Below are 22,989 nucleotides of genomic sequence, written 5' to 3'. Positions count from 1 at the left end.
GGACGTTCTGACGGGAGGCCTTCTTCATCAGCTATGCCCGAGTTTTGCTTAGAAGAACGTGCCGAGGTTGCTTCGAGGGAGTGAAGCAAACGAACTTGATGATTTCTAGAACTACGATTTAGATAAGGAAGACGATGGGTATGCGGAGGAGCAGGCCTTAGTACCAATAGAGACTCGTATGAAAGGTGAGGCTTAGCATCGGCGATACTCGCTTAAAGGATAGCTGCCAACCTGCTGGATTACATTACAAGGAGGGATGGGGCGAGCGCTTATCGACACCGGCTCGCAGCTAAACGTGATGCGATTGACAACCGCACGAGCGTTAAACGTATACGTTACCGAGATGGATTAGACTACGCTCCCGAGAGAATTTTAGCAAGGGATGATTATAGCTGATGGGAGTATGGATCCCTTTGTTGGAACTGCATACAGTGTACCAGTTGTAATTGGTGGCGTGCTGGTGCCGATTTACTTTCGCATCACGAAGAAGCTCCGACGGTTAATCCTGCTTGGCACGCCTTAGTGCGCAGCGGCACGACTCCGAATCGAGTTTGACACCTTTAGCTAAACCCTTTGTTATATTAAGTCGATGGACGGTCGGAGGGAAATCTCCTTCGTAGGGTGCGATCCAGCACCTACAGCAAATGCTCTTTCGGCAAGCAATCAGGGAAACGAGTAGCGAGCGTGTCTACTGGGGAGACATGCTTGGCAGAATGCTATAGCCTAGAAGCTTTACCTGAGTGGTTATCACCACTACAGGTATTTAAGAAATCACGAGAGTTGTGCGATCTTTTTCAACTAGAAGGAAATCGAAAAGCTGGGGAGGAAGCGAGCGACGAGAGGCAATCGTTTGAGGAGTTATGGCTACAATAGCTAAGGAAAGTACAGCGAAAAGTTTCTGGAGAAGTTAACACGCTGTATAAGAAGGTAGGGGAGAAAGTACGACCTGTCGATACGCCGAGGCAGGACCAGCCAATGGATCTCGGACGCGAGGATTGGAAGCAGAGGGCGATCGAGCGCCAAGCGGCGAGGATTGCCCTTCGCGGACCAGATATCGGGCCTTTTGATCACGTGCTTGGGAGTAGAACCGCACTCTTTTCGAGAGGAGCTCGGTTGACCGTAGCAAGGCTGCAGAACATGAAATTGGGGGAGGAACTATGGCTAAACGAGGCGCAACTCTTTCGAGAGTTAATGTTTCAGCGAGAAGACGCGCTGGCTTGGAGCTTCGAAGATATGTCGACAGTGCATGCCGACGTTCAGCCACCGTACAAGATCCGAACGATCCCACATGAAGCGTGGCAAGTGAGAGGGTTTCAGTGTCCAAAGAAGCTGGAGCCGATCGTGATTGAGATGGTTACTGCGAGGCTCAATCGAGGCACGCTTGAGAGATGCGATGGGCAGTATCGCAATCCGTACTTCCTAGTCCCGAAGGTTAAACAACCAACAACTACGAACGACTTTCGACTAATTAACAATGCGGTAAAGTATAATGCAGTGACAGAGCGTGATGCCTATATCCCCCCGTCAGCCGATGAGTTCTTAGAGCGCTTCGCGGGTAGAACGGTATATTCTTACTTCGACCTCTTCTCGGGATACGACCAAATACCGCTGCATACGTCGAGTCGCGATATTACTGCGTTCTAGACTCTAATCGGACTCGTGCGGCAGTGTATACTACCGTAAGGTGCAACTAACTTAGTCGCAGTCTTTATTCGAACGGTAATGAAGATCCTTGCCAATTATTTCCTAGAGGCAGCACCTTTCTTAGATAATATTGTAGTAGCAGGACCTCGAAAAGATTATGGACAAGAGGAAGCGCTACTAGGAATCCGTCGATTTATATTCGAATATGCAATTCAAGTCGATAAAGTACTGCAGGACATTGCTCGGGCGGAGGCCACAGTATCCGCAAAGAAATCGTACTAGGGTGTAGCTCGAATGGCAGTCGTAGGGTATGAGGTAGACCGCGAAGGTAGGTACCCATCGAAAGAGAAGGTAGGAAAGATTTTAGCGTGGCCCGAATGCAGGACGGTGAAGGAAGTTCGACAGTTCGTTAGAATTGCAGTATACTATCGGCAATGGATCTTTTGTTTTTCGTTAAAAGCAGAGCCTCTTTTTCGGTTGCTACGAAAGGATGCCGAATAGACGTGGGGAGACGAGCAGCGAAAGGCAATGGAGATTATTAAGGAGGCGATTGCGAGCCCTCCTGCCTTAGTTGCCATTGACTATCAATCGGGACTCCAGCTTATTGTCGGCGTGGACGCCTCGCAAATCGGGGGAGGGGCTGTCTTGGAGCAAGTAGGTGCAGACGGCCAACGGCACACGATTCGGTTTGAAAGCACATTATGGTCTAAAGCAGAGTCGAAGCAGCACTCGATAAAACTAGAGTGTAAGGCGTTAGTTTGGGCATTGAAGGCCTTTCAGACGTACCTGTACGGCCACTTCTTTACAGTCGAAATAGATGCGAAGGTTCTTATTGCGCAGCTTAATCGATCCTTAGCAGACCTGCCAGGATCGGTTATGAACCGATGGCTTGCCACAATACTCCAATACGATTTCGAGATCATCCACGTACCAGGTAAGAAGAACGTTATCCCCGACGCGTTATCAAGATACCCGCAACCCGAAGGATGGACGGCGCCGGAGAGGGACGAGGAGGAGCTAGATCCGTTTATCGAAAAGGTTCTAGATAAGCATGAGGAGGAGAGTTTCGTCGCTGCAGTAGAAGGGAGTCAGCCTCGAATACTTTTTGATGAGTACAGCGATCAGTGGGAAGAAGTTGCACTATACCTACGCACGCTACAGAGGCCGAGACACCTTCGAGGGGAACCATTGAGGCGTTGGACGAAAGCAGCCACGAAATACTTTGTACGAGAGCGATACCTCTTCAAGAAAGCGATAAAGACAAAGCCAGTCCGACGAGTAGTCGATGGGGAGGACCTTTAGGCAGCACTTATCTAAGAAATGCACGAGCAGCTTGGGCATAAAGGGATTTAGACGACCTTCGCAGCGATTAGCTAACGGTATTGGTGGGAAGGGATGTATCGGCAGATAGCTAAGCAGCTTGGCCCTTGCCCTACCTGCCAGAAGATGCGCGGAGTCCGACAAGAAGCAGAGCTGAACATGACGTACTCTCGGGCGCTATGGTCCTGGTGGACTATCGATATTACTTATATGCCGAAGGTTCAAGGGCGGACTTACTTACTTATTGCCCGCGAGTATTTATCGGGATGGCCTGAGGCCAGAGCTCTTACGACGGCTAGCTCGGAGGCGGTAGCACGATTTGTATTCGAAGAGATCTGTTGTAGGTGGGGGGTTCCCGCAAAGATATTGGTCGATAGAGGCACGGAGAACAAGTCGGTTGTCGAAGCGTTATCGAAATAATTTAGCATTCATCGAGTACAAGCGTCGGCGTACAACTCTCGAGCTTAAGGACTTATTGAGCGAGGGCACCAAGGGTTTATTCATGGGTTGGCGAAGCTACCAGGGTCGTGGGTAAGTAATCTCGTAGTAGTGACGTGGGCCGAAAGAGTGTCGTTACGAAGACCGCTTGGTTATTCGCCTGCTCAGTTAGTGCTCGGACAAAACCCGGTATTACCTATCGAAATGGTTGCGCCTACCTGGCAAAGCCTGCCATAGACAGAAGTTCGATCGCAAGCAGATTTGATCGCGGTTCGGGCTGCCCAGCTGCAGTTTTAGCAAGAAAATCTTGAGAAGGCAGTCTATCGGACGAGGAGGCTTCGTAGTGAGGCGGTGGAAAGTAGAAATAAGAAGAAGCGGCCAACGAAGGCTTTTTAGGAGGGGGATCTAGTGCTCGTTTGGGATGCGATAAAGCAGATCGACAAGAGTTCAAGCCGGAAGCTTAACGAAAGATGGCTTGGCCCGTACCGTGTCCGTCAAGCTAAGCCGAAGAAAGGTTTCTACCAATTAGAAGACTTAAACGGAGTAGCGTTCGTAAGCACGACAAGAGCTGATAGGTTGAAGCCCTTCGAGAAGCTACCCGAGAGAGTTGCGGATAGCATTTTACAAGGTCGACTAAAACTATATCCCACGACTAAAAGCCTTACCATAGTAAGACCTATGAACCAAGAAACACTTAGGAGCACCTGACAGGAGACTGTCGGCGCGCTTAAGTAAAGTCCGAAAAGAAGAGGGGAGGGGGAGACGCGCGAGCGCGGTAAGGCATAAAAGTAGATCGAAAAGAGTAAGAGGTACTACAAAATTGTTATCTTAAGTACGAAAGGAAAGCGGGGGAGGAAGCACCAAATTGTTATTACGAAAAGAAACATAGATTATAATCAGAAAGAGATTTATTCCGCCATAGCTACTTAAAGCTAGCTACACTTCAGAAGACACTTATTAAGCCCAATTAGACTCACGATACCAAAGAAAGCCTATCGACAAAAGGCTAGACAACCACCGAAAGACAACTAGAGCAAAGTCCGACTATGAGCCACGAGAAGCAGTCGACTAAGCACCACCAGGGCCAGCTGAGGAGCGGGAGGCGTTGCTCGAAGCACGCTCACGCGCACGCGCCGAAGGAAACGCGGGATGGTTTGGACGCGCGATGGTGTTGGTGGATATAATCTCTCCAAGCTGAGGACTAGCTTGACCCGAAGGGAGCGCGGGCTCAGCTATAAAGAAGACGAGATATTAGCGCTGACTAGACAATGCGAAAAGAGATTGAGCTTACAGTAGAATGAGCAGCGAGTAGTGTTGCCGTTCAGCACGCACTTGTTGCAGGCACCGAAGTTCAGCAGCTGACCTTGATAGTAGGACTGGGCGCAGTTAGCAAACTGGATGTTTGCTCGGGTGCTCTGGCAGCGGGAGCAGCGGTTATCGCCGATGAAGATGCGGTTAGAGGCGGCGGCTTGCTGAATGACTACTAATCGGTTAGCGGAGTGAGAGGGGGCGGAAGTGAAAGAAATACGAACCAGCTTCAACGTTAGAGTCGTAGTAGCCACGCTGAGTGTTCATGCCAAAGAACTGAAGGACAGTCGGGGCCTCATTGCGGAAACGAAGGCTGGTCGGAGCCAGGTACGCCTCATCGTCGTCGCGATGGACAGCCAGGACGCGCTGATGAGGTCCGAGAGACAAACCTTGAACTTGAATCTGCTAGATGAGATGGGCCAGCTCACGAACGAACGCCAAGTCAACCCGACGGGTCTGCTGCTTCTTAACTATAACGGCAATTAGTTATCGACTTAGCATAACGAAAGAGGTTCGGGACGGCACTTACGCTACTTAAGAATAACTAACTTAGCCGAGCGAGTCTCGTAAAGCCAGAGGCTGGACTGCTTATCACCACCGGCGGCGAAGAACTGGTTGGGCTTCTTGCCTCCATCTCCAGCACCACCCGTAGCGCCAGCGACTAATGTCATAATAGTCGAAAAGAAGTCGTAGAAGAAGTTGAAGTTATGAGTAGAAAGCGAGTTGACGATATGCTTTTGAGAGCCGGAGGCAGGGGACTATATAGTGAGAGGGAAGCGGGCAGGTGGTCAAAAAGCGGGTGCCAAGACAGGCAGCAATCGCTGAGTGGGTTTGCTTGATTGGCCAGGCAGTCGAAGTGACGTCGGTTAAGTGCCAAGAGCAGTGAAAGGGGATCGCACGTGACAATAGCAAACGAAAGCCACCTGCGGTGACTGCGAGCACGGGTCGACGTTATGATACTAAATCGCAGAGGGCTGCGTTTGTTCGATTCCTAATCGAGACAAGAAGCAAAAAGAGATACCTGCTTAGAAGTTTGGCGATAGTTTTGCGGCGCTTGATGGGACCAAGCGATAAAAGCTGGGGAGGAAAATGTGGTGTAGTATCACGTGACTAGTTCACGGTATATATTACGATTTTCTTTCGTAGGTAGATAGGCACCCTTCTCCAATCAATCCTTTATACCGATCAAAATTCAGCTTACTTCTACTCGATTGCGGGTCGCCCCTCTGATCTTTTGAGCTCGATCACGTATCGTGCCACAGTATCCAAAACGTGAAGAAGTCCCGTGCTCTCACCAGGAAAAGGAATGGGACGCCGTGGAGGACACTAGACTTTAACCAGAAACGAAGCAAGATAGCGTGTCGCCCACCGATTTTCAGGAAAACTCTGCACTTTTCAGCTAACTATCTCCGAGAACTCGATTCGAGATACCAAAAAGGGCTTCCTTTACCAGCCTGTGTTGGCATTCGCGGAATCTTGTACCGAGTGAGGTTTCTCCGCAGTGACTAGATGCGCGAAGCCATATGTGCATCTTGGCTGGATCCACAGAGATGTATGGTGGTGAGGCATCGTATTGCTAGGGCACATATGTCCATGTAAAGCCAACACCAAGATCTTACTTGTAGGGTCAGGGTCGACTGGCGCATAGCTTCGAGTTGATCTTTTTACGTAGCTTCATATGCACGGACGCACGCCAAACCTACGCATCCAAGGTCCCCTGAAAGTGCAAGCAGTCGGTCAGCGCCCAACATTGTGTTCCACCCAACAAATAGCAATATCACTGGTTGTGTCGCATCAAGCCACAAACCATGGCTTATGACATGAAGAGATGACGTTGGTTGCTCAAATGATTCTTACAAACTACCATGTGACATAGATCAAGAAAAGAAATTCTAGAAATTCTTAGGCAGTCGTGAGTTGACTAAAGCCCGCGATAAAACATTATATACAGAAGAAGATTCCAAGAATAAACTTTACTTTTTAAGCACGGCACATGCGACCATCTTTGCTGACTTTCCACGCCTCGCTACCAACACCCTTCAGGATGTAGAAAACACCCCTGGGGTCGTACTTGGCCTTGATAGCCTTCAGCTTGGGATAGTTGGCACCAAAGAATGTATCTTGCCAGTTGGGCTGCTGGAAATCAGCCTCGTTCAGGTATGCGCCACTGCCTGGAGTAACGGCTTCGAGCTTGGGCATGAGCTGGGTAGTCATCTTCTGCTGGTCTGCCTCCATGGTGGCCCACGGAGCGGTGGAGTTCCAGTTTGTGATGAGTTGTTGTTGAATCAAAGCATTTCGCCATGCTGGGAATACACCGTTGGGTGGGTTTCCAGCGGGCTTCTTGTAATTGGCTGTACTACCAGCAAGCAAGACACCCTCTGCAATGAGCTCTTGATAGACCTTGACAAGGTCTGCAGTGTTGTTCTCCACAACATCGCGAGGAATAAGACGACCGCCAAACTGATACCTGTTGACCTCATAGGCTCCGCGTGGGAGAGGACCCATGTAACGGTCGTAGTGGTCGCGGTAAGAGAGCTCACTGTAGACAATTGGTGGGGTAATGCCAAGGTCTGTAAGAGCCTTTGCAAAAGGCGCAAGCACAGTGTCCTTGACATACGCGGCCGTCGAATCCCAAACAGTGACAGGCTTGAGGACAATGTACTGGGTGGAGACCAAGAAGACCACCATAGCACCAGCATCAACCATTCCTGGAAGAAGTTCGATAAGCTTGGAAGTGGCTGCGGCAAACTTCTCTGGGGTGGTAGATGATGCCAAGAGTTGCATAGCAGCACCGCCAACCGTCTTGGACGGGTATGCCTTGACGGTCATTGAAAGTACAACGGCGTATGTGCCACCGCCGCCTCCGCTGAGAGCCCAGTAGAGATCAGAGTTCTCGGTTGCTGAAGCAGTGAGAGTCTTGCCTTCAGCAGTAACGACCTAGAAACAAATTATTAGCCATGGTTCTTTTTGCTTGGAAGATGGAGTTTCTCACGTTGAAAGACAAGGTCTGATCAGCACCAAGACCAAAGGCAGTGCTGAGAACACTGTGACCACCACCTTGGGTGAATCCACCAGCCAGACCAACAGTGGCGCATTCGCCAGAGACAACACTCATGTTTTGCTTGTGTGCCGCCTCTAGCAACTCATTACCCATGACACCTGCACCCACAGTGACGGACGGGCCAGTGTAGTACTTGTCCGACCAGTCACCAAAGGTGATGCTCTTAAGACTTTGCGTCCAGATAGCAAGAGCGCCGGCTCCAGTGGAGCGACCAAGAAAGTCATGACCAGTGTTGCGAACAACAACACGAATGTTCTGATCCTTGGCAAACTTAAGAGCAGAGACGACATCCTTTGCCTCAGTGGCTTTGACAGAATATGAAACATAGTTGCCCAGGGTGCAAGGGATGCTCCTATCGGAGAATGGATCGCAGCTCTGATTGGCGAAGTAGGATTGCATAACCGAATGCGAGGACGGAGTACTGCCAAGACGCATCAAAATCACATCTTGAAGAATATGAACGTTCATAATTGTTGTACTTACTGGGTAAGAGGGTTTAGCCATTCTGACTTCAACGCGCTACAAGCGTCGGCATCGTATGTTGGGTCGTGACATGGCGAACCGATGGGGACAGTAGCTACAAGCTTTCCATTGACAGTTGAGTTGAGGATCGACCATGCTTCAGTAGCTGGCCAATCGGCATCACCTGGCAGACGGTAGCAGCCTGCAGGAGCAGCATCTGCAAGACTAGCAGTAAACTGTAACGCTCCAAGGAGCAGTGCATTCTCGGTGAACCTCATCCTGCCGTGAAGAAAAAAAAAGTATTAGATAGTAGTAGTGGTGGATTCAAGGGAGTAAGTTGCAAGCCCTTCCTATATACTCGTTGCCTGCCTGAATGTTCATTTCGCACTGCCTCGAGGCCATCATACTTACTTCGGAGACCAGCTCGAAGAAGGCAGTTTAGCGACCGTGGGTCGCCTCGTGTAGGAATGCAGCGCCGGTAGTGTCGACCCGGCAGAGTGCATCCACACGTCGATGCCGTGGCAAGGCACCAGCCTTGCACTGGGCTGGATGCCGGCGAAAACCTCAAGGCGGCAATTGATAGCCGCAGGTACGGGTCGTCGACCTTCTGCAGGGCATGGCGGGTCGACAGATCAATGGAGGGATTTAACCGGGTGGGTTTACGCTGGGGTATGGATCCTTTACCGAGGGCCGTCCTGCTACGTAGGATTTGGGAGTGGTCAAACAATGGAGACACCTCATGTATCTGAGTGGATATATGATAGATAAGAAGAACAATGAGGGTGCCAATGGTCCACATTTCCATTTACCATGTGTTGTTGCGCCATAACTACTTACACCTACCATACCCCTCCCCCTCCCCCCCTGCGATCCTATCCCTTAAAATCCCCACGTTCTTCGTTATTGAACCCCTAGCAAGCGGAGGCAAATCGGTTGGGACTTTACAATTGGCTTTCGGTTAGCGTGTGTGGCGTTCGCCTGACACGCCGGATCGATCCCCACGTGTCGCTAAGACGGCTGGCACATGAAAGACCCCTTTATGAACATGGATCCCGTCCTACTCTTAGTACATGCAGAGTCCAAGAGACTATGCGACAGCGGCTTCTCACAAAGTTTGCGCTATCGAATGTGCCATGGTCGGCTATGCTCCTGTACCCGGCAGTTTATACCGATGACGGGCCACACCACGAGTCGTGAGTTTCACTCATGAACTGTTGGTAGAATGGAACCCCTGTGCACATCATACCCCAAGAACACCTTCCGTTTCGAGTCGTGGGTTAAATACCATTACCTTTGCCGCCGTTGATTCACGCGTGACCTCTTTGCGGTTTCTCGCATACCAGCTACATAACAGAGTTCAACCTCCATGTACTTGTCCCCTGACCAGTCAGGCTTAGTAGCAGCATCAATATGAAGGCTTTTCTCCGAAATTACTTTCTGCTATGCCTTGCTGCCATATCATTGGTAACCACGGCACAGCGGACTGCCACATCAGATCTTCCAGATTGCGCTGTAAGCCACTCTCGCTTCTCGCATCTCGACTTTTGCTGACTACTACAGCTACTCTGCCTCGGGAGCGCATTCGAGACCAAGACGTGCTCTCCCTTTGACCAGAAATGTATTTGCACAAACAAGGTTTTCCAGCAAAACGTAACTCTGTGTGTGAGCACTACCTGCACCATTCCTGAAGCCTTGGGTATGTCGGATCCACAACCGTTGAGAAAAAGCAAAAAAGGCTAATTCGTATAAAGTTACACGAAACATCAGCCTTACGAACTGCGGGGCGCCAGTACGCGATCGCGGCGACAAATATGTCGTCTTGTCAAACACCATGTTGTGCATAGCATCCGCCTTCGTTATCATTCGATTCGCCTTCAAGGCCACCGTGTCGAGACTGGATATTGGCTGGGACGACTGGTGCGTCCTTGCGACACTGATAGCCTCCATACCCAGCGCCTTCATCACGATATACGGTACTGTCAAGAACGGACTCGGCCAGGATCTCTGGACCTTGACGCCCACACAAATCACCAACATGCTGCGGTACTTTTACATCATGGCGTGGCTATACTTCACTCAGCTCACGCTACTGAAGCTCACCCTGCTGTTCTTCTACATCCGCGTGTTTCCGAGCAAAGACGTCCAGCGCCTGCTATGGGGCACCGTCATTTTCGTCGTACTCTGGGGCCTCGCTTTTATCATTGTGGCAATCTTCCAATGCCAACCCATCTACTACTTCTGGACAAAATGGGACGGCATGCACCACGGCAAATGTCTCAAGATCAACACAATTACCGCATCAAACGCTGCCATTTCGATTGCCTTGGACTTCTGGATTCTAGGCGTGCCTCTCTGGCAGCTTTGGGGCCTGAAGCTGCATTGGAAGAAGAAGGTCGGCGTAGCACTAATGTTTTGCGTCGGCACCTTCGTCACAGTCGTTAGCATTCTGCGCCTGCAGGCTTTGGTGCACTTCGCCGCGTCATCAAATGTCAGCTGGGAGTTCTACGACGTCTCAGTATGGAGCACAGTCGAGATATGTGTTGGAATTATGTGGTAAGTCAACTTCGATTGAACTAAGTATTTTTCATGGCATTTTTATTTGGCTAACATATGGTTGCAGCGCATGCCTTCCGACACTTCGCTTGCTCCTGGTCAAACTCTTCCCGATCCTCGGTGGCTCCTCGGCGCGCAGCCGTCAATACTACAATTACGGAAGCGGCAATGAGCTTCGGAGCATCGGCCAACAGAAAAGCAAATCGTACAACGTCAACACGGCTGTATCGAGCCCGCGGACTGCATCCTTTGACGACAAAGTTGAGGATGGCATCAGGGTTCAGACATCGTATAATGTCAAGCATAGCAGTAGCCGAGAGGATACAGATGAAGCGAGCCTGGTAAGCCACGAAGCGCCACGAAGGATATAACGCCGAGATACGCCGTGCGTATCCATTTTATGTTACAATAATAGTTTGAATTAAAGATGGGATTCCCTACCATTTCGAATAATTTCGCGCCAACTCGCACCAACTCGCACCAACTCGCATGATCGGATGTGCTCTGTATCGCCGTGCATCGATGATGGCAACTCCAAGTTGCTCAAACCTTGTCGCGATCAATCCCCGCATTCCAAACCGCTCTTCTTGCTAAATGCAAATCATCGTCTGAGTGCTGGCTGTGGTGATCGACGTACACTGAAACGCACATGCACGCTCATCACGGTTCTGTGGTTCGGCCGTCCAAAGGGTAGTGCAGATCATTTAGAAGAGTACCACCGAGATCCTCGTGGGAGATCAGCGCTAGTATGACAGATCCACGTGTCGCCGATCTCTCTGCACGTAACCTCGTATAGAAGCTTCGGAGGAGAGAAAAAATTGGCGTCCCCGGCCCAGAATGCCAATGTGGAATGCCAATTAATTCGCGTCTTGTCCTTTGGACGGCAGTTGTTAACATGGCTGTGTACCTACTTGCCGCACGATTCAGGAGGGGGGGTTTTGTTTTTTTGCAGTAATAGGAGACGCGGCAGGGCAGCGGGAAGTGGCTCCGGTGGAGTAGAGCCTATGTATGAATCGCAAGTCTGCGATGGAGTAGTGATGTGGCTTGTCAAGCTGCCGCTGCCACAATGTGGGGTCGATACCTCATAGCCGGAATTCGGCGTACCACCCAGCCCTCCGCGGACCGAGCTTCTCAGCCCCCCCCCCTCCCGTGCCACAATCACGATCGCCCACATTGACCACGACAAGTTCAACGGTAGTAATTCCTATTGCTATCTTGCATGCATCTATTGGGCTACATAACTATTCGGCAAGCTGCAGCATCTCGAAAGTATATACAACCAGAGTGGTAATGGCTACGGACAAAAGGCCGCGCTCGGCCGAGAATTAGCTACGCAGGTTACCTATTAGCTTACTAGCGGCCGCGAAACTTTGATCCCAGTGACATTTCTGGCAGGGGCAGGTGATGAAGAAGCCGCCAGTTATTGGCCTTTTTGCCTCTTCAGCTGCTCTTGCTGATGTAGTCTTCTTTCGCGCTTGTCTGCGATTCGATGAAATATGCTGCCATCGTATACGGCGCGGATGTCCTCCTTCAAGCAGTTAGTCAACACAGAATACCTAGTGTGGATTCCCCTCGGAGGACTACAAACTTTCATCATCCGACCGTCTTCAGGCCAAAGCATCAGATACGTCGCGGTCCCTAGTGTTGACACCGGTTAGCTTGTTTTGGTGTCTCTCCACTAGCCTAGTACTGCCAAATACTCACACTCGAAAATAAAGCCACACCAACCAATCGGATCGTTGATGTCTCTTTGGCCCATCAGAGTATTCTTCAAACCGTGGACTGTCAGGTAATCCCTGCCCTCCGCATACTTGGTAAAGATTTCCTCAAACTTGGCTGGAATGAATCGTCCCTCTGGATCGAAAGTCCCAGTGTCACTTCCATGCCTTGCTCTATGCACGTTCTTTAGAAACAGGCGGAAATAGGGGTCTGGCAGCCATCCCGGGGACGTCGGGTACGAGAAGTTGATGTGAATGACTAGAACTGCGAAAGCGGAGAAGAAGACTCCGAGGCCCAGGCGATAGAAGCCCATGTATGTGTCTTGTGGCCAAAGAATGCCATCGCCGTCACGGTCAAAGAAGTCGCAGTGCTGTTGCAGGACGGTTTGGTGAGAGTGTTTTTCAGCCCAGTTGTCTTGTGTGCTTCCTTGGGGCGTATCTACTGAAGGTGCCAGGTTCGCGCGCGCTACCGCTGTATTTATTTGGCGATGAGCAAAGTGACACGTGAAGTTGAGTTGCGTCAGAAAAGCTTACCTGGTTGCGGGAGTTTAGGGTCATTAACGTCAAACCATGGTTTCCTCTGCGCTGTAATGGGTACCTCGCGTATGGCGTACACGGGCACGCCATCCTCCGGAACCCCAGACTCCCCAGCATTATCATTGAACTTTGCGAACATGGCGAAGGACTTTCTGTTACAACTAGCAATTAGAGAGAATAGCTCTAGAGAAATATAAAACAAAAGAATTTCATGTCATCCCAGCCAAGCCATTTCGTCTTGTAAACATCATGTAGAATGCGAGCTGGATGCTCCTATTGGATCGAGTGGTAAACATGACGTCAATGACTTGGGGCTTGGTATGCTGTGCACAATGCTGAAAGCGAGGGAACCAAGGCTTGGTTTCTATCATGGGTGTGCCAGAAATGATTGCAGTGCATAGATGGGGTGGATGGGGTTGTAAGATGACACAGGTGTTGCGACGTCTGCGAGCTGCAGCTGCCACTGTCTGGGGTCGCAGCCTCACAGCCAATCAGGGCATTTGCAGATGCGGAATCAACCAAGCCGCGGTTGGATCGACAGGAACGTGGCAGCCCTGGCAGATTTGGATAGAAGTCGTGCCAATGATGGTTTCTTCTCGTGAACTGCCCTTGTCCACAGCCCCGCATCGTCAGGCCAGTCCCCTTTTTCGTCATATGGACAAAACTTCTCGGTTTCTTTCGATTGTCTCGCTTCAAATGTGTTGGATTGATGATGCAAAATATCATCCTGCGTGCCTATTGTCTTGTGATGAGTCCTCATTGTACTGCATTGCAGCTACACAACCTTGGAAATTTCCCCTGGCGAGAAGAAGAGTCTGTAAAGGTTTCATACAGAGATTAATAACGCATTTGCATATGTCTTGATCTTTAGACAAGTGAGTTTGAAGGCTCTTGGGTGCTGTACTCCGCTATAACTCTGCACCAAGGGTAGGGAATGTAAATCTCGCAATATGAGACACCGATGGGGCATGGACTTGGCCATCGAATACCACCGATATTAATACCAACAATCTCGCATACTTCTTGAGTGATAATATCTCTGAAACGACTTTGGAGCAAAATGTGTAAATATGGCCTTGGTGATCTCTACAGCTGGATTTGGTTAGCGCAGTCTTGTGAATGAATGACGCGCATGCACGGGACCACGGGAACACGCGTCTTGCAAGGTCGCGCAGCAACACACGGCCCTCTTGACGATGCAGCAACAGCGGACGCTTTTGGAAGACGGCGCATGCTTCTAACGCAGCCCTGAAATGTCCTGAAATGACTGCGTAACCGCAATGTCGTCGCCGTTGCCGGATTTCTATTCGTCCCAATTCTCCATCACCTCGCCACGTCGCATCCCCAAATCGAACTTTACCTATAAACAACTCCACCAGCTCAAGTCCTGCAGCCCACAAACCCCTCTTCGCGTAATTGCACACGTCGATCTCGATGCCTTTTATGCCCAGTGCGAAACCGTTCGTCTGGGCATCGATCCCTCAAAGCCCCTCGCTGTGCAACAATGGCAGGGCCTCATAGCAATCAACTACCCCGCGCGCGAATTCGGGCTAAATCGACATGTCACATCCACCGAGGCGCTGAAGCAATGCCCCGACCTCATCCTACAACATGTTGCGACATGGAAAGAAGGCGACGAGAACTGGGCGTACCATGAAAACAGCTTCCGAGACATGGCGACGCACAAAGTTAGCCTGGACCCATATCGCAAGGAGAGCCGCAAGATTCTCAAATGTATCAAAGAGATTTTGCCCGAGAAGGAGCAGCGTGTGGAGAAGGCGAGCATTGACGAAGTATTCATGGACCTGAGCGCGCAGGTACATACTATCCTTTTGGAGAGATACCCCGAGTTGAGAGGGCCGGCACCGTACGACGATCCAACAGAGCCGCTACCAAAAGTGCCAACAACAGTGCTAGATTGGGCCGCTGACGCGCTTGTGGGGACGGGTGAGGAAGACGGGGAGGATAGAGACCCGGATTGGGATGATGTATGCATGGTGATTGCATCCGAAATTGTTCGGGACGTAAGGAAACACATCAAAGACACACTTGGATACACATGTTCTGGCGGTGTGGCCAGAAACAAGATGCTTGCGAAGTTGGGCTCAGGGTACAAGAAGCCGAACCAACAAACCGTCATCCGGAACCGCGCAGTCAAACATTTCCTATCAGACATGAAGTTTACCAAGATTCGAATGCTTGGAGGAAAGTTAGGAGATGAGGCCGTTTCCACTTTTGGCACGGACAAGGTTAAAGACCTCATGGAGCAGCCATTGGATCAACTGAAAAAGCTGGGTGACGATACGGGCAGCTGGTTGTACTCTATCATTCGAGGCGAAGACAACAGCGAGGTTAATCCGCGTACACAGATCAAAAGTATGCTTTCGGCAAAGTCCTTCCGGCCATCGATCAATTCTTTTGAGCAAGGTGTGCGATGGCTGCGCATCTTTGTCGCAGACATTTTCTCAAGATGTATGGAAGAAGGCGTGCTAGAGAATAAGCGACGACCCAAGAGTATCAATCTCCACCATCGACAAGGCACACAAACTCGAAGTCGCCAAGCACCAATTCCTCAGGGGAAGCCTCTGTCCGAAGCAATTCTGTTTGACCTCGCAAAGAATCTGCTAGCACAAACGGTTGTTGATGGGCGCGCCTGGCCTTGTTCAAACCTTTCGTTAAGCGTTGGTGGTTTCGAAGACGGCATCGCAAATAACAAAGGTATTGGCGGCTTCTTGGTACGAGGCGAGGAAGCAAAAGCCATGATGTCAACTGGCAGAGTTACAAGCAGTAGCAGCGAGCCGCCAGCCAAGCGACGACGAACAAAGGGCAACATTGCCAATTTCTTTGGGCCACGAGACGACAAGAAGAAAGATTTTGATGCGGCGAGGGCGGTGCTGTTGAAAGCACACACCGAGTCCACAAAGGAAGAATTAGAAGAGGACATGGGTCCACAAGAAGATGAGGATGCATTATTTGCCGGAGACGGCGATGAATTCGAAAGACCATCTACACCTCCTCTGAACCGGCATAGTTCACATGGGGAGGCGTATCCTCCAAACACTCCTCCATCAGCTCAACCGCAGTCCGTCTCAACTTCTCCACCTCCACATCCTCGTGACGACCCACAAACACCAGCTCAGCGTCCCGAAGCACCTGCCCAGCAGAAGACCATAGATAGGTTTTTCTGTCCCAGGTGTAACATACACCTACCGGCTAGCGAGAAGCCCGAACATGAAGATTACCACTTCGCACTCGACTTATCGCGTGAAATGCGGCAAGAAGACCGGACGCCGGCGGTACCGCCTTCTGGTGCTGCGAGTGGAAAAAGAGGCGCGAGTGCATCGAAACCGTCACGAGGACGTGGGAGGCCGCCTGGTGGTAGCGTAGAAAAAGGACAGGCCAGGTTGGCTTTTGGCAAGAGTACATGATGAACGTTAAATGTGTTAACTTATTATTCGACGATTATGATTTTCAATATTAATATATTCCATATCCCATCATCATCATCATCATCATCATCATCATCATGCTGTGTACAGCCTTGTGATATTATTCTCGTAACACCGCCATTACCATGCTTTCCTTCATACCCAGTCTCCTAGATGACTTCAAACTCAAGTCTAATCTTGGGCACCTCCTTGCTGCCCTCGGGCATGGTATAGGTAAAGTTCCAAAACTCAAAGTCACTACATGAACCGTTAGTAGTCCCCCTTTTTTTTTCCAAGTAGTTCAATTCAAGGAAAAAAGAAGAAGAAGAAGAAGATGGGGAAAAAAAAACTCACTTAATCGGCGACCCCTTTCCGCCAAACATGCCATTAAACGTGACGTTGTACTCCAAATCCACGGTGCCAGTCACATTCTTAACCTTCAACCCTTGCACATCCTCCCAGGACTTGACATCCCTCTTGCCAGCCCACCCATTGGGCGCAACGAGAAACGAAAACCCAGTCTCACTTCCCGCGCCATCCGGGTACGTGAGTTCCAAGCTGCCAGGGCCAACACGAGCCTGCAGGGCTTTTGTCTGCGCATACAGCGTAATCCAGCCCACGCCGTCTTTGTCCTGCCCGGGCCGCGCCCACTGGACGACGGCGGGGTTGAAGGAGTTTTGATTGATGCTTGGTCCGCCGACTACGTTTTCGGAGAAGGAAGTTGCGCCAATGGTGAGCGAGGGGGAGAGCCAGGCGGAGATGTTGCGGGGGTACGTGTCGTAAGGGGGTGAGAAGGCAGAAGTAGAGACAGAGTGGGTAGCCGGGAAGGTGGTTAGGGAAGAAAAGGTAGTATTGGGGACGAGAGTATTGTGGAAAGGTGCGAGGATAGCAATCAGTGGACCAATGGCGAAGTCGTTTTTGTGGCCCATTGCCCACGGTTTCTTGTGGATGGGAGCTTTTTCTTTGCCGACCAAGGTCCACATGTGTAGGGCGAGGATGCTCAGATAGCGATTCATGTCGAAGCCGTAGGCGCGGTCCCAGGGCCCGGCCACGTTTTTCAGGTTCGCATTGTAGAGTTGGCCGAGGATAGCCCATGTATCGCGGATCATGCGGGGGCCGTACTCGCCCATGATGCTGTCGGCGGGAGAGAGGTACTTGGCCCATAGGGTAAGCGCGTACAGCGAGACGCCGGCGTAGGTGCCAGAGTTGAATTCAGAGAGTGTGTTGTCGCGGGTAAACAGGTCGATGATGTCTTTGGCGTAGGCTTCACCCGCGCTCGTCATGTTTGCGTCGTTGAGACGTCGGCCAACGTATCCAGAGACAAAGGCGCGCATGATGGACGGATTGCTGTATGCAGGGTGCAAGTTGTCGTCGTCGACACCGCCGACACGATAACTATCGCCAATGGTCGTGTTGTACAGACTCTCGAGAATATATGCCGTCGTGTCCTGCGGGAGGAGATGCGGGAATTCCTCGAGCATAATGACAAACGTGGTGCCGATGAAACCACGCCAATTGGGGTCCCACGAGTTGTAGATTGAGGCTGGGTATTCTGGCGTACCGACATAGGGCTCCTCAGGATACTTTTGATAATCGCCATACCACTGCTCGCTCTCGTTCTTGAATTGGCCCTGGATAATGTTGGTCACGATCCTGACGGCCTGCTCTACATCGTCGTTTTCGTTGCGTGCAAGCAGACCCGCGGCATACCAAGCGCTCGACCTAGTATCGTGCACCATGGCAGCCGCGTCCAAGTCGAACAGATAACCTCTTTCATTGTCATAGTACATGTCCATCCAGTCCATTGACTCTTGCAGTAAACTAGTCGTGAAATCTTGCGTCTCATTGCGTGCGACCAAGCTGCGCCCAGCAAAGACACGCTGTGCTAGAAGTGCCGAAGCAACAGACAACCGGGAAAAGGCGACCATGACGAGGCGGTGTAAAACGAACAAGAAATGCTCACATCACAAAGGTGCAGGCGCCATCACGTACTTGAGTACGGCGCAAACCCAAGCGGCTAAGCACCAGCATCCGAGGCCATATCCAAAGCGGTACTTGGAGAGGGGGTTTCGGTATCTGATACGGCGAGATAACGTTGATACCGGCATGGCGGTCTATCGTGCTCGTATGGGTCCCGGATAATTGTTGGCTAGTGAGTTCAAAGTTGCGGGTTCGTAGTCAAAAGAGGAATGTCAATCCATGACTCGTGCCGACAAAACGTGACGGCACGAAATGACCAACCACAGGCATCGGACCATTTGCCCTTTGGATGGGTAGTTTTGCTTGTCAGACTACAGCAGTTTTGCATCTGCACCGCTATAAAATGGTCGATCGAGGGCCGACCCGTTTAACGTGGTAAAAGAAGCCAATTCTTTGTTCCACCAAGCCGAACGTTCGCCACGCCGTTGACTTGCACGTGCTGTAGAGTTGTAGTGTAGTCAAGAGCCCTCTGGTCACGTGCCCTTACTTGCGAGCCCCTGTTCACGTGCCAGCACTAGCATGGATATCAGCCATGCATATCTTGGCTGCTACCCTTGCAAGTCGTGTGGTTTATCTGCAATCATTGATGTGAGAAGAAAAAGAAAAGCGGAAGCAGCCCCGGATGTCAGCAGCCTCGTGAAGACTGTGAGCAGAGGCTGCAAAGACAGTGGCAAACCGTAGCCGATCAAACGGGGCGGAAATAAAATCTGAGATTCGTCACACCGTGGATGCGAGTCATAGCGTGTGATGAATATGTGGCGAAAGGCTTGTGGCGAAAAGCTTAAGACAACCCAGACTGTCAGTAAAGCAAGTAAAACACAGTGCAGAGAATCAACAGAAAAAAAAAGGCATTGGCATTCTGGTTTTGGCATGCTCATCGTGCATGTGTAAAGAACCGTTCATTCGTTAACATCGATATCGCAACGTCCAGGTCGCAGGTATATACATTGCAAGAAAAGCAGGATCCGGGAATAGATGCAAACTACCAGGATAGCGATAGCCATCATTGCAATGAATGTCCTGCTGGAAAGGGTGGAAAGATTCCGTGGCAATAAAAGTGGTTGCGCACCCCCGCAAGTCAAAAAAGAAATCCGAAGAGGAATGAGATACGACGCCCAATTTCCCAGATAACGTACACATAAATATCAAACATACAAAGGAAATGAAAGAAAAACCTGATGGACAAGTTTCCTTGGGTAGTTTCCAACCGGGTGTGGTGGATGAATGGCTCATGACTTCAGATCCTAGGAAAATGGCTCTCTATCCGGGTAGTATTTGTGTTTTGGTGTGGGAAATGGATTAAACTCCCCAAGGGGCTGGCTTCCAGAAGACAGAAGATGGTCCATTAAAATATTAGGTGTGCGTGTGTGTGTGGGTGGGGGTGGCCAGACTCCAGAGCACCATCCAGCAGCGTGGGAAAAAAGGGTATCTCCGGGCTCGACAGTTGGACGCGGCAACAACAACAAGGCCGAAAGATTTTTGGAAGCTATGTCTATCTGGTACTGTACCTAGAGGTGCCAGACTGTGGGTTTCGTGACGCCTGCGGCTGTTGTGAAAGAGGGTATTCTACGCAAAACATGTTAGTTGCGTGGTGCGCAATCATGAATTGTACTTACGCCGACCATCTGAGGCGATGTAGTAGCCTGGAGCGGCTGCCGTGGCACTACGGGGGGGGGAGCTTAGCGATAGACCAAAAAGGGCTCGTCATAGTAACCAAAATACCTTGAGGCAGTGTACGGGGCGGACTGGGAAGGCGCCTGGCGTCCGTACGGGTCAGGAGTGGCGGCTGGATACGACGAGTAGGGCGATTGCGCCGGGTAGTCACGTCCTCCAGGCTGTGGGTATGCCGAGTAAGGGTCCGCAGGCGATGTCCTGGGCGCAGAGGCAGCAGGCGAGGGCTGGTAACCCGGATGTGAGCTTCCATAGGTGGATGTGGGAGTCGTCGTGTAGTGCGGGTCACTGCTGGAGTAGCTGCCAGAGCCGTAGGCGGGAGTCCTCGAGGCCGTCGACTGGCGGGGCTGGTCGTAGGGATCGGCAGAGGCATGCGAAGAGCCGTGATCGTAAGGTTTTGTCGGACCCCAATGCTGGCGAGCAGCATGTGTGCGAGAGTCCTGATAAGCCACTAATGAAGCGTTAGGGCCGGCTGATACCTTTGTAGTGCGCACTTGTGGACTGTGGCTACCTCCGCGGCCCGTCTCGCCAGGCTGTCTTTCCTGCTGCCAGCGTTGGGAATCCATTTTCAAGTCTTGTATCATTTGCTGTAGCGAGCCAAGTTAGTGTTGTGTTCAGGTGAGGAAAGAAGGTGATGAGTGAGAAGGAGCGCCAGCCAGTCAGTCAGTTAGACATACCGATGTGAGGGTTCGATAGGCCGTTATCCAGTAGCCAGGCTGGCCCTATGTAGTTTGTCAGTAGTGCTCCGTAGTATGGACGTGATGGCAAAAGTTGCGGACCTGGTATTCTCCGGTACCTGTGCCAGGCCTGACGAGCGCATCTGGGCCCAGGTAGCGCTGGATGTCGGCCGTGATTACTTCTCGGGCGATGCCTTCACCAGGCACAAACCACTGATTTGCGCGCGACATGGTTGACAGCGAGATGTGTGTGGGTAGGTGATGAAAAGAAAGATGACGCTGTTGTCAATGCCAACTGTTGGGCGGCCAAGCTAAGGGAGCTAGTACAGACCAGGCGGGAACTTTGTTTCTCTCAAGGGGACCAAGAAGGAGTTCCAGAAGGGGTGGCTGGACAGAAGACTAGTCACGTCGGGATGACGATGCAGGCTGGTGTAAGGAGTCCGGGGGTAGAGGGGGGAGCTATCAAGACCAAGGGATGTCCAGAAGAGTTGGTGGAAGAAGACGGATGCAGCACGCAGGAGCGGGGGTTTGGACCAATATACCGGCACTGGGAGGCGTGCAGCCTGTGACAGAGTGGACCTTTTGACGGCGTGGCTGCCGGGGACCGTTTTGGGAGACCGAAAGTGATGGGATCCAGGTTCCTGGCCAGGAGAGGAGGGAGTAAGGTTTTGCTGCCGGGGATCACGACAGGAGTGCCTAGAGGGATACTAGAGACTATGCGAGAGGCGATATTGCGCGCTTTCGCAGGCTACGTTTGTTGAGGGAAAGAGGGAGGGAGAGAGAGCGTTTGGCTCGAGGAAGGATGAGCTTGAGCAGAGCCGCAGGAGAGGGTTGGGCGCAGCGAGTGCGGGGTGATTGGCCGAAGTATATGGGCTCAGCTGGGAGCTGGCGCAGATATGCACGTCAGTCGGCTGGGAAGAGGGGGGGGGGACAGGCTCTTCGGGCAGCAAGCAGCGAAGGGAAGGATTTCTTGGTAGGGGAGGGGTTGGTGTAGATGTGGGAGGAGGGAGGGGGGGAAGAGGGAAGAGGGCAGACTGGTGCAGCAGTAGTGGTTGCAAGCAGCAGGAGGTGCAAGCAGTAGCAGCAAACAGTCAAGCAGCTCGAAGCGGGCGGGCAGGCAGGCAGAAAGAGAAGGAAAAGACTAAAAGAAGAGGGGCGCACCGACGGCAGGCGAAGTAATTATTCGCGTGGGCCAAAAGACGGCGGCCATGGGGAGTCTGGCGCGATTTGGGTCGCAAGGGCCAGACAGAGTGGGCGAGGGCGAAGGCGAGGGCGAGGGTGCAGTGAGTGGTGTGGAGACGGGCAACAGGCCCTGCCATGGCGCCGCTTGGGCATCAACTGCCACGGGCCAGCGCCTGACGGTCAGCAAGCTAGCACACCAGAATGTACCACAGACCCGCTGTGGCCGGTGTACCTTTGGACGGCTCTTCTGGGCATCTGTGTGTGTGTGTGTGTGTGTATGTCCATGTACGATTGATAGTACATACATGTATACATACATGCTACTCAAAGTAGAAAAGGGCAGCAGACTACACACAGACACACGGCACTTGACCGCGACGCCTCGACGATGCCCACACCTGTGCCACCATTGGCCGACACCACACACGACTCGACCGCTCCAGCACCAGCACCAGCAGCGTGGGGACGGGGGGGGGGGTTTGGTTCGGGCACAGCCGACGGCGGCAGATTTTACGGTGGGTTTGCAAATGCAATCGACATTGGCTGCGAGGGTGCCAGTGCCTGTGCCAGTGCAGAATGCCAGGCCGGTGCCAGCCGCTGGTGACGTTGGCATGCTTCTGCGGTGCTGCTGTTCTGCGGTGCTGCTGCTGCTCCAACTACGATGCCCTCGCAGCCTGTCCTGTGGCCTCACCGACACAAGGCACACACTCAGACTGGCACAGACAGGCCAGTAGGAACGCCTCCCCCGTACCGCGAGCCTTGGGCCCAATTCCCTCGGCTCCTCCATCGTGGCCGCTTGCTATTAGTCGACAAGTCTCGCCCACCCACTCGCTCTGCACTTGCGCTCATCCGTACCGCACCACACGACATGCGAGATGCGACGTCTGCCCTGCCTCACCCAGGCCGGGCGGGCACGTGTTTCTGTGTCACCGCAACTGCCCTGCCTGCCCTGCTGCCCTGCTGCCCAAGTCTGCATACCGCATAACCACCCACGTCACCCCCCCCCCCCC

The 22,989-nt window shown here is 51.8% G+C and overlaps 8 protein-coding genes across 8 annotated transcripts; 3 read left to right on the top strand and 5 right to left on the bottom strand.

Annotated features, from left to right (window-relative positions):
- Window positions 1-4,470: 4,470 nt before the first annotated feature.
- COCMIDRAFT_2771 (uncharacterized protein) lies at window positions 4,471-5,381 on the bottom strand (the record flags this gene model as incomplete). Its single annotated transcript, XM_007686916.1, has 4 exons — window positions 4,471-4,634; window positions 4,694-4,882; window positions 4,935-5,115; window positions 5,256-5,381. The coding sequence occupies 4 exons, from the start codon at window positions 5,379-5,381 to the stop codon at window positions 4,471-4,473; spliced, it is 660 nt and encodes a 219-aa protein (XP_007685106.1).
- A 386-nt stretch (window positions 5,382-5,767) lies between these two features.
- On the top strand, window positions 5,768-6,219 carry COCMIDRAFT_34204 (uncharacterized protein; the record flags this gene model as incomplete). Its single annotated transcript, XM_007686956.1, has 2 exons — window positions 5,768-5,809; window positions 5,989-6,219. The coding sequence occupies 2 exons, from the start codon at window positions 5,768-5,770 to the stop codon at window positions 6,217-6,219; spliced, it is 273 nt and encodes a 90-aa protein (XP_007685146.1).
- A 471-nt stretch (window positions 6,220-6,690) lies between these two features.
- Window positions 6,691-8,511, bottom strand: COCMIDRAFT_34203 (uncharacterized protein; the record flags this gene model as incomplete). Its single annotated transcript, XM_007686955.1, has 3 exons — window positions 6,691-7,647; window positions 7,703-8,192; window positions 8,255-8,511. 3 exons carry the CDS (start codon window positions 8,509-8,511, stop codon window positions 6,691-6,693), a joined length of 1,704 nt encoding a protein of 567 aa, XP_007685145.1.
- Window positions 8,512-9,643: 1,132 nt separating this feature from the next.
- Window positions 9,644-11,157, top strand: COCMIDRAFT_23874 (uncharacterized protein; the record flags this gene model as incomplete). The annotated part of the gene is made up of 4 exons (XM_007686929.1): window positions 9,644-9,745; window positions 9,794-9,929; window positions 9,985-10,786; window positions 10,854-11,157. The coding sequence occupies 4 exons, from the start codon at window positions 9,644-9,646 to the stop codon at window positions 11,155-11,157; spliced, it is 1,344 nt and encodes a 447-aa protein (XP_007685119.1).
- A 1,049-nt stretch (window positions 11,158-12,206) lies between these two features.
- On the bottom strand, window positions 12,207-13,180 carry COCMIDRAFT_34201 (uncharacterized protein; the record flags this gene model as incomplete). The annotated part of the gene is made up of 4 exons (XM_007686954.1): window positions 12,207-12,314; window positions 12,375-12,424; window positions 12,491-12,976; window positions 13,039-13,180. 4 exons carry the CDS (start codon window positions 13,178-13,180, stop codon window positions 12,207-12,209), a joined length of 786 nt encoding a protein of 261 aa, XP_007685144.1.
- A 1,141-nt stretch (window positions 13,181-14,321) lies between these two features.
- On the top strand, window positions 14,322-16,469 carry COCMIDRAFT_87591 (uncharacterized protein; the record flags this gene model as incomplete). The annotated part of the gene is made up of 1 exon (XM_007686986.1): window positions 14,322-16,469. The coding sequence occupies one exon, from the start codon at window positions 14,322-14,324 to the stop codon at window positions 16,467-16,469; it is 2,148 nt and encodes a 715-aa protein (XP_007685176.1).
- A 170-nt stretch (window positions 16,470-16,639) lies between these two features.
- COCMIDRAFT_87677 (uncharacterized protein) lies at window positions 16,640-18,397 on the bottom strand (the record flags this gene model as incomplete). Its single annotated transcript, XM_007686985.1, has 2 exons — window positions 16,640-16,727; window positions 16,824-18,397. 2 exons carry the CDS (start codon window positions 18,395-18,397, stop codon window positions 16,640-16,642), a joined length of 1,662 nt encoding a protein of 553 aa, XP_007685175.1.
- Window positions 18,398-20,128: 1,731 nt separating this feature from the next.
- COCMIDRAFT_87602 (uncharacterized protein) lies at window positions 20,129-21,028 on the bottom strand (the record flags this gene model as incomplete). The annotated part of the gene is made up of 3 exons (XM_007686984.1): window positions 20,129-20,707; window positions 20,798-20,842; window positions 20,900-21,028. The coding sequence occupies 3 exons, from the start codon at window positions 21,026-21,028 to the stop codon at window positions 20,129-20,131; spliced, it is 753 nt and encodes a 250-aa protein (XP_007685174.1).
- Between the last annotated feature and the right edge of the window lie 1,961 nt (window positions 21,029-22,989).

Source organism: Bipolaris oryzae, assembly GCF_000523455.1.
Source record: "Bipolaris oryzae ATCC 44560 unplaced genomic scaffold scaffold_24, whole genome shotgun sequence".
In the NCBI taxonomy this organism is placed as follows: Eukaryota; Fungi; Ascomycota; class Dothideomycetes; order Pleosporales; family Pleosporaceae; genus Bipolaris; species Bipolaris oryzae.
The sequence above is the reverse complement of the archived record's forward strand: the minus strand, read 5'-3'. Positions and strand labels throughout refer to the sequence as shown.